At 44.4% G+C, this 10,312-nt stretch overlaps 1 protein-coding gene across 1 annotated transcript; it reads right to left on the bottom strand.

The window, feature by feature from the left end:
- Window positions 1-1,772: 1,772 nt before the first annotated feature.
- Window positions 1,773-10,041, bottom strand: FAM135B (family with sequence similarity 135 member B). Its single transcript, XM_040262160.1, has 4 exons — window positions 9,812-10,041; window positions 8,740-8,813; window positions 4,935-5,089; window positions 1,773-3,857 (listed from the first exon to the last, which is right to left on the bottom strand). Exons 1-4 carry the CDS (start codon window positions 9,965-9,967, stop codon window positions 1,837-1,839), a joined length of 2,406 nt encoding a protein of 801 aa, XP_040118094.1. The 5' UTR covers window positions 9,968-10,041; the 3' UTR covers window positions 1,773-1,836.
- Window positions 10,042-10,312: the final 271 nt, after the last annotated feature.

Here is a 10,312-nt window from a genome sequence, read left to right as displayed (position 1 = left end):
TATGTCTCTTATCTTTATTTTCATGCATTTGTACATTCGAGTCTATCTGCCTGAAATGCCCTTTCCATCTGGTTATCATCATCTTTGCCTGGCTACCTGACCAGGTGGTGATTGAAAGCATGAACACAGGAGTCAGAACCCCAAGGTCACAATCTCAGCTTTGACACTTACTACCTGGAGGTTTCCCTAGTGGCTCAGTAGTAAAGAATCTGCCTGTGAATGCAGGAGACGTGGGTTCCATCCCTGGGTTGGGAAGATCCCCTGGAGAAGGAAACAGCAACCCACTCCAGTATTCTTGCCTGGGAAATCCCATGGATGGAAGATCCTGGTGGGCTACAGTCCATGGGGTGGCGAAGAGTTAGACACAACTTAGTGACTAAACAGCAACAACAACCACCTGTGGGCCAACTAGTAACTGCCCTGTGTTGTTTCCTCATTTGTGAAAAATGAGGAATCACACCCTCATTGAATTCATAAAGGTGTCTCTGTTTTGTGTATGAGTGATATAATCAATGCAAAATGCTTAAAATAGTACTTGGAACAGAGTAAATAGTGAAATAAAAAGATGAAATCTATTACCAGCCTTATCATCATTGCTATCATTGTCATCAACATGGTGTCTCATAGTTTCTCCTCCACTTAGGCATCATCTCTAAAGAGCTTCTCCTGGCCACCATCCATTTCCATCCACACTGACTGCTCCACAGAAAAATTAGGCCCTGCTCTTTCTGGCTCAGCTGTGCACACATGAACCACCCCGTGCACTCAACTGCTCTCATCTGCTTCTGTCATCTCTCCACCTCCTTCTTAGACTGAGAGACCAGAACACTAGCCAGTACCGGACAGTGTCTGGCATGTATTAATTAAACTCATGACATGGGCATATAATAGGTATTGAATAGCCTTCATAAAACATGGGATCCAAAATTTACCTGTCTGTGCCATTTCTTTTGGAGATATTGTTAATATGTAACTGTTCAACGCTTTTTTGAACAAGTGAGTGAAATGGGATATTTTGGTTAAATGATTCAATACTATATTTAATCAAATGCATAGTTTATAGGGGAAGGACTACTATGAATACAATCCCAAGACAAGGATAAAGGCATGGATTCTGGCATTTCAAAAGGAATGATAAACTTAATAATCACACAAGAGGTATTTAGGAAGAAAGTCTGATGAATTAGTCCTGTTCTCAAATGGCTTAAAGGAATTGTGCAAAGACAGAGGTCATTCATCATAAGAAAAACTGAAAAAACATTTACAGTTTATCTCTAAAGGATTCTGTTAATAATTCATGGTACATTTAGACAATGGAACATTATTTAAACACTAAAATGGTAATGGAAAACAGATTTATAAACATAGAAAGATGTTTCCAATATATGAAGCTGGAAAAACCTTGGAGTTTGTAAAAATTATCTTACTTTTGCAAATTAATAATATATACATTGGAGAAGGAAATGGCAACCCACTCCAATGTTCTTGCCTGGGAAATCCCATGGACAGAGGAGCTTGGATGGCTGTGGTCCACGGAGTCGCAAAGAGTTGGACATGACTTAGTGAGTAAAGAAGAACAACACAATATATACATAAGAATGCACATAGGAAAAAATATAGAGGAACTTACACATGGGCTATATTTGAGAGATGAGGTTATTGATCATTTTTACTTCCTTTTACTATTCTACATTCCTGACTTGTACAATAGGAGCATCTTACTTTATTTAAATCAGAAAATACCTAGTACGCCATCCTGCAACAGTATGCGTGAACCTGAGAAATATGTGGGAAAGTCTGAAAGATGATACCGGGATAGGTTAGCCATCAGCAAACCTACCTGAACATCCTTTCGCTGACTTCCTCCTCCAGCTTTCTGGAATGGTTAGGAACGACTCCAAAGGAACCCAAAGGTTGATGAGTGATGGGGAACGGGGTCTGTTTGGAAGAGAATCCAGCCCTGGCAGGGGTCTCCTTGGGCACAGACGAGAAAGGGAGACAGGTGGCAGTGCAAGAAACAGACAGGTTGACGACCTCGACAGCTTTCAGGCTGTCCAGAGAGAAGGTCTCTGCAGAGGTCACGTGGGACAGCATGATGGAGGTGCCTGCCCTGGGCTCCTGGTTTCCCAAAACTGGGGAGGGAACGGACTGAGTCACGGCAGAGCCCACGCCTGCTTCACGGTCATCCTCTGGGAAGGTGTCAGCCCCTCTGCTCGGTGCCATATCCTCCATGACACCAAGGGAGCTGCTTTGCTCACCTGCAGAATCCACGTTGATGGTTTTGGTGGCTGGTGCACAGCTCACTTCAGGCACCTTGGGGTGGGTGAAACTCTCAACATCCAACATGCCGCTGTCGAGAGGAGCTCCTGTCCCTGCATCGGAGTCTCCAGGCACGTCTTTTGGAGTCTCCACAAGTTCTCTGGGCAAAGCTCTGTGCACAGGTGATGCAAGTCCAAGGAGGTGTGGTATTTTTAAACCCATACCTTTGGTTTCAATACCTGGAGGGTTGTCAGTCCTGCCATCCAGACAACAGGGGCCTTGGGGGTCAAACCGATCCTCTTGACCTTTGGGGATATCTATATAACCGGGGCCCTGCAAGTTGTCAGCATCTGAGACTTCCTCCACAAGGGCATGGTCGACCCCAGCTTCCTGGATTGCGGGGCCATCGCTGGGTCGAAGGCAGCGTCCTGAGGGGTTGGTGCTCTCGGTGGGCACGGCTGAAGTTTCACAGGGACCTCCCCTATGCTGTGTGGAGTCCGCATCTTCAGCAGACTCCTCGGGGCTACTGATCTGGGGCGCGGACACTGACTTGGTCAGCTTTGTGAGTGCCAGTTCCCGCTCCTCCTCCTCGAAAGGCAAAGAGCTAATGGACGTGAGGGAGGCCTGGATCCCACTCGGCAAGCTCGTGTTGCTCTCGGTGTGCCCCCCTTCCAGGGAGTTTCTGTGCAGGGTGTGTCTTCGGACCAGCTGGTGCAAGAAGTCCCTGTCACTGGGTAGCTCCAGGGTTCTGCTGCGAGCCTCGGACCAGGCGACGGAGCTTGGCTCGCTCTCAATGCCTGAGTCGGAGATGATGGAAGCAGATCTCTTGATGACCCCAGAGAGGACACATACTTCCTCCTTCTCCTCTGCCTGAGGGTCCTTTGGCGAACCCTTGATGTCCAAGGGGTCCCTCAAAGAAGAGTTCAGGGGCTCGCAGGGCTCCGAGGGGGTGACCTTCAGACTCAGCAGCACCACCTTGCTCCCTTGGTCTACCCCCTTTCCTAGACTACTTAACTCATGCAGGGTGGTTTTCTCTGAAGAGACAGCACTGTGATGACCTCCACCTGCTACCCCTTTGGTTCGCTCAGTTCTGCCTAATCCGTGCTTGTCTCTGGAGCACCCACTCTCATGCTGGGCACCAGTGAGCACTGTGGGTTCTGCTCTGAAGGGGTTCTTATTGCTAGATTTCACGTCAATGTAGGTCAGTGCTGGGGCCTGGCCATCCTCTGGACCAGGGCTCCTCCTGGGCAGGTCCTCATCTGCCAGAGGATGCCCCCCAACATCAGACCTTGGGCCAGTCTGATGATCAACTTCAGGCACACCTGCCTTGCTCTGGAATTCACCAACTGTCAGATATACCTGAGATTCAGAGCATACGTCCACATGAATGGGTATGGCGACATTCTTACTGGGCCCTGGACACCTAATAACCTCCTCATCAGAGTCCGTGGGGGGTGGTTCCATGGAGTCCAAGACTAGGTTTTCCCTCAGAGGTGATTTTCTATTTACAACAAGGTTCTCCTCTCTGTTGTTTAGGTTCATTATTGCTGGACTTGTTGCTGGAACATCAAAATTAGGGTAAATATTCAAATTACATCCTACAGAAAGAAAAAAAGAAAGAAAGAAAAATGTGTTATACTCTTCAGAATCTACATTCACAAATGATCCACCTGATTGTATAATAAAGTTTGTCTACTCTTTTCCTTGATCCTGAGAGATAACCTCTAAATTCTTGAAATTTTGCAAGTAAGAAGGGCTTCCCTGGTGGCTCAGTGGTAAAGAATCCACCTGTCAAAGTAGGGGATGCAAGTTCGATCCCTGTGTCATGAAGATCCCCTGGAGAAGGGCATGGCAACGCACTCCAGTATTCTTGCCTGGGAAATCCCATGGACAGAGGAGCCTGACAGGATACAGTCCGTGGGGCTGCAAAGAGTTGGACGTGACTTAACAACTAAATGATAACAAAGGATGTCAGTTACTCATGTTGGATTCTGATAGACAGTGGTGCTTATTTTAAATATCTTTTCCAACTGTTCAAATTTTCTGTAGTTCAACCATATAAATATAAAGAAGATTAACATACCTATAACATATATTAGCATATATATATATATGTGCAGGTGTATATGCACGCGCACACACACACAAGCCAATGTTTTGCACTTGTTTTGAGCAGCTGGGTTGGCTGCTATCTCTGGAGCTTATACACATTCAAGCTGTCATGCACAGTTTAGACACTAGATGTCAGGGTACAACTAACTGAAAACCAAACAACGTGTTTTGTTTGAAACGCTGTACTGTTTTCAGAAGTCACCTACACTTTTATGTTTTAATTGATGGATATTTGCCTTACAATAGTGTGTTGGTTTCTGCTGTACATCAACATGAATCAGCCATAGCTATACACAATGTCCCCTCCCTCTTGAACCTCCCTCCCACATCCTACCCCAGCGGGTCTTTCCTGTAACTGTCCTTGAGTTCCATGAGTTTGTCCATTCACCGGGGAGAAGTCATTTCCAACAACAAGCTTAATCTTAGTTCCTGCTTTTCCTCTGTGAACTGACAAAACACCTCACTGATTTGTTCCCATGGCTGTTGGGAGGTAAGCAGAGCAGCCGATGGGAACCCAATGGTAATTCCAACTCTTGAGTTTTTCCAAAACTAAAAAGACACACCTGTGGCTGGGCAGTCCACATATCTGTCCTCGAAGATAACAGGCAGGGTGTTCCAGTCTCCGTCAATGTCCAAGCACTCTGCGGGCAGCGGGGGCATGGTGGTGAGGTACTCCGAATTCCGGATATCCAGGGACAGCTGGCTGTGGGTCTGGATCCTGGGAAACATGGACCCGGTGAGCATCCAAGGGAGATTTATTTATTTATTTTTTTTTTTTTCCCCTTCCACCCCCAAGGGAGATTTAAAGGTTTTATTCTTGCTGCCCCTTCCCTCTCGCCCCAAGACAGCATTTAGAAGGTGTACAGTAGACAGTAACAATTGCCATCTGTCTATCCACCCTTCCTTTCTTCCCAGCTACCTATCCAGCCCCCAAAGCCCCGGCTATAGGTCTTCATATCAACATTTTCACATTCATTCATTCAACAAACTGTCACTGAACACTTCCTTCCTATGTGAAAAGAACTGGCTGGCATTGGTGAAACAGGAAGAGAGGCGATAAAACATACCCTTGCAAAAAACCAGTTGTACGTCACTTTTAAACACTTTTTAAATAGTGCAACCCATGGCAAGAAATGCCCTTCATTTTCCATGGCCGCCCAGGACAATCACACACACTCCCAGAAACACTCACGCTGAAACAAAAGCTTCAGAAATACTTCTTCTTATTACTACCTATCTTATCTTATTTCATTTTAAAAGTGTTGTTCTAAAGCCATGAAGACAAACTCATAGTCCACTAAATGGCTGTAACCTATTACTTGAGAAACACACTCTAGTCTGTGCTTGAACACGACAGGCCTTGACAGCTGAGTTTCACTTGTCCACCCTGATTTGCGAGGATGCTTCTGTCTCTGATGCAAACACCATGACCTCCCTCCCCTCCGCCTCTGACTCTAGACAAGAATGCCTGTGTGCAGGCTTTGTTGCCAGCATCACAGAGCCCAGGTTCACTATCTCAATCTAAGGTTTCAATCTGTTCACAGCACTGAGGACCTGTCCCCTGGTAATTTTCTCATCTGAAATAGAATTTCCCTCTCACTTCTATAGTTCTTATTCTTTTATTTTTTAAAATTTACTTTTAGTTGGAGGATGACAGCTTTACAATGTCGTATTGGTTTCTGCTGTACAACAATGTGCAGTATAAGTACACATATATCCCCTACCTCTTGAGCCTACCTCCCACCCCTCTCTCCCACCCCTTTAGGATACAGTTCTTATTCTTAATGACCTAATTAAAAGTTCTGTTGTTGTTGTTCAGTCACTAAGTCATGTCTGACTCTTTGGGACCCCATGGACTGCAGCACACCAGGCTCCCCTGTCCTTCACTATCTCCCAGAGTTTGCACAAATTCATGTCCATTGAGTCAGTGATGATATCTAACCATTTCATCCTCTGTCGGCCCCTTCTCCTCCTGTCCTCAGTCTTTTCCAGCATCAGGGTCTTTTCCAGTGAGTTGGCTCTTCACATCAGGTGGCCAAAATATTGGAGCTTCAGCTTCAACATCTGTCCTTCCGATGAATATTCAGGGTTGATTTCCCTTAGGATTGACTGGTTTGATGTCCCTGCTGTCCAAGGGACTCTCAAGAGCCTTCTAAGTTTACCTCCTCCTACCTAGCATCATTGCCATCCTAGTGTATGCTCTTTATTATAGGTTAATATCTACTACTAATTAAATGGTAATCAATTTCTCTAATATCTGAAGTTACACTATGGGACAAATTATATAATCACTTAGGTATCTGCAGGGCTCAGACCCTCACCTGCTTTAGAGCTCTGCTCAAATGTCTCCTGAGGGAGCCCGTCTCTGGTATATCTATGAAATAGCACCTTCTACAGCCTGTCACACTGATATATTTCTCCATAGCATTTACTACATTTGGCATATCATATTTATTTATTTATGTTTAAATATGTTTCCATTACTAAAATATGAGCTCCATGAGAATGTGTCTGTTTGGTTCACTGCTGGATATCCAATGCCCAAAATAGTGTCTGGCATACAGTCAACACTAAATAGGCCCTTGCTAAATGAAGGAATCTGCCTTTTACACCTAACCACAAAGAAAGGTTCAGTAACTAGTCAGATGTCACAAGTAGTAGAAGTTCCAGGATCAAAATTTCAAAACATGTATATGAGATCTGAAACCCAAGGTCTTTCCACCATAGTCACTTGCCAGTTTTTTAAGACGTTAGTTATAATTATCATAGCACGAAGTCTGAATTCTTTATCCATAAGTTCCCACATAGGCTCGGTCCTACCCGACTTCTCCTACTTGCTCACTCCAGTGTGGCTATGCTTGCTTCTTGATGCTTTCAAACACCTTATGTTCCCATATAAGAAATCTTTACACCAGCTATCCCCTCTGACTCAACAGTCTTCTCTCATATCAGGATATGACGTATTATAACCCCAATTCAGTTCAGTTGCTCAGTTGTGTCTGACTCTTTGTGACCCCATGGATTGCAGCACACCAGGCTTTCCTGTCCATCACCAACTCCCAGACCTGGAGTCCTAGTATAATCCCAGTCTCTGCTCAAATGCTACACCCTCAGAAAAGTGGTATTTTATCACTTTGGCCAAAACATTCCTAACCTCTAAGTAATGCTTTCGCCATATTATATTGACATACAGGTTGTTCTTCAGTTGCTCAGTTGGGTCTGAATCTTTGCCACTTCATGGACTGTAGCACACCAGGCTTTCCTGTCCTTCACCATCTCCCAGAGCTTGCTCAAACTCATGCCCATTGAGTCGGTGATGCCACCCAACCATCTCATCCTCTGTCATCCCCTTCTCCTCCTGCCTTCAGTATTTCCCAGCATCAATATTTCCATGAGTTGGTTCTTTGCATCAGGTGGCCAAAGTATTGGAACTTCAGCTTCGGCATCAATCCTTCCAATGAATATGCAGGGTTGATTTCCTTTAGGATTGACTGGTTTGATCTCACTGCAGTCCAAGAGACTCACAAGAATCTTCTCCAACACCATAATTTGAAAGCATCAATTCTTTGGCACTCAGACTTCTTTATGGTCTAACTCTCACATCCACACATGACTACATACAGGTTTTACAGGTGTAAAAAAGATGAAAGTGAAAAGATCTTCCGGTCTGTCCTAAGTGATAGATGAATTTCAGTGTTTTTCTTGCTGGATTTACTGGGGCATCTCAAACATTATTCCATCCAAATTTATTTTGGAGAAAAACATACTGTTCAGAAACAGAAAGAAACCCATAAACTTGTGTAGCCAAGACCAAACATCTTGGAGGAAGCAGGAAGCACTGACTCTGCCCACCAGGGAAATCTACAAGGAGAGACAATGATCTCCTCTTCCGTCAACCCTCTGACTTTTCTGAGTATTTTTACATTTTTTTCCCATCTATCCTCCTAATTAGGTAGTTCAGTATTAATTCTTATGCTCAATGCATTTCATAGCTGCTACAAAGTCTCAGGTGAATTCTGTAGTTTTTTTTTTTTTCCCCTGACATAGCTTGTGGCCATACCACCTGCTCCTATTTCATTTTGCAAAGAGGACTCAGCACAGATGTCTTCAGGGACCTAGGAAGTCTTGAATCTGTCTACAGAACCATCATGATACTCAACAACAGCAAAAACTGGCTTTGACCTTCTCTGCCACCTGCCAGCTCCAACCTCTGCAATCTGTCTGGCTCTTGCCTTCAGAGAAAATGCACCTGAATGTAAAGAGATGGGCAGACTCTCTCCATAATCGGGGATGAAGGGAAGAGCTAACTTTGAACAAGAATGTCCTTGGCACTCATGGTGTGATGTGGACATGCCATTGGTTACTTACAGGTTTTCCTGAAAAGTCAGGACTGCAAGCTTTTCGTGCTCCATATAAAAGAAGGCCTCAGAAAACCTTCGGACCTAAAGAATAAAACAGTGTAAACAGCGTGACTCATTGGGTGGGTTTGCCTTCGTTTTCTAAAGGGAAATTAAGGCTCAGTGACGGAAGTAACATATATTAATAAGAAGAGAGCTGAGCCCACCACCCAGAGGTTCTGAAACACCTTTATACCCTCCACAGCTGCCCTCTCTCATTTCTAGTTCTTAACACAAATCTGATTTATGGACACAATTGAACATATGTTTTAATCTGCTCTTGTTTGGCATTCTGTCATTTTTTTAAAATTTAGGTCTTATTTCTTCTACTAGAATAAAAGACACTTGAAAACAGAGGCCATAAATAAATGCAGATGAATTAGAATGTGCAAACTCAGTCATGTAAGTGTGTCCGGAGACTCAGCTATTTTTCCTCTTGCTGGAAATGAGAAGACCAACATCTTTTGTTATGCATGCATCCCCACCAAAAAAAAAAAAAAAAAAAAGGCCTTAAGAACAATGGATGACATGTGAAGACACTTCTTCAAAATACTTTCCAAGTACTTCATCGTATCCTTTAATATTGGCTCGCCATCACTTGGTAGCAAAGACTGGTACTTTATGAACAGAAGAGCAAAGAACTTCCTTAGAACAAATGGGCTTCCCTTGTGGCTCAGTTGGTAAAGAATCTGCCTGCAATGCAGGAGACCCTGGTTTGATTCTTGAGTCGGGAAGATCCCCTGGAGTAGGGAAAGGCTACTCACACTCCAGTATTCTGGCCTGGGAGAATTCCATGGACTGTAGAGTCCAGGGGGTCGCAAAGAGTCGGACACGACTCAATTAAGCAACTTTCAGAGCAAAGAACTGAGAACCAAAGGAAGTTCACAAAGTTTCTCTGCAAGTTCATGGTGGGTCAGGACTAGCACTTGGATTGACAGCAGCCAATCCTGACTTTTATTCTGCCCGATGAACCAACTGCTGAAAAGCTTCCTTGAGATATCTCTGCCATGTGACTACAGAACTTATACTGTTTGACCCCTTACCCGCAGGGTGTGATGCTCCTGGGTGAGATAAGTGGTCACTTGGGAGTGCAGCGTCACTGTGTCCAGGAACTGGGTCCACAGGGCCATCAGGTGGGAGGCCAGCCAGGCGAGATCCTTACTTATCTGCTCAGCTATCTTCTCTGGATTATTCAACATCTGGGGAGGCAAAAGGTTGCAGTGAAGGACCTCTGCTCCATGTAGCCACTGCCATCTTCCTCTGAAGCCTTTGCTGGCTTCTCTGCTTGTAATGAATCCCTCTCCCCAGACTCTCCTCTATAGCCCATTATGTTCTGAACCCAGTATCTGGCCATCATGATAGCCTCCAATTATTAAGTTACTACTTGGTAAGTAAAGCATGAAGCGTCTTTTTAAATATATGCATGAACTACTTAATCTCTACAATGATTGTAACTATCATTTTACACAAAAATAAAATGAAAGAATTAAATAGAGCATACCCAAAGTCACAAAAAGCTGGGATTAAGCTGTAAGATCATCCCC

The sequence above is a fragment of the Oryx dammah genome, unplaced genomic scaffold, assembly GCF_014754425.2.
Source record: "Oryx dammah isolate SB20612 unplaced genomic scaffold, SCBI_Odam_1.1 HiC_scaffold_19, whole genome shotgun sequence".
In the NCBI taxonomy this organism is placed as follows: Eukaryota; Metazoa; Chordata; class Mammalia; order Artiodactyla; family Bovidae; genus Oryx; species Oryx dammah.
The sequence above is the reverse complement of the archived record's forward strand: the minus strand, read 5'-3'. Positions and strand labels throughout refer to the sequence as shown.

Excerpts from the sequence above, each read along its gene's own strand:
- FAM135B (XM_040262160.1), bottom strand. The coding sequence starts at position 9,967 with ATGTTGAATAATCCAGAGAAGATAGCTGAGCAGATAAGTAAGGATCTC. Across the intron at positions 8,814-9,811 it reads AGGAGCATCACACCCTGCGG|GTCCGAAGGTTTTCTGAGGC; the intron begins GTAAGGGGTCAA and ends TTTATTCTTTAG. Across the intron at positions 3,858-4,934 it reads TGTGGACTGCCCAGCCACAG|GATGTAATTTGAATATTTAC; the intron begins GTGTGTCTTTTT and ends TTCTTTCTGTAG.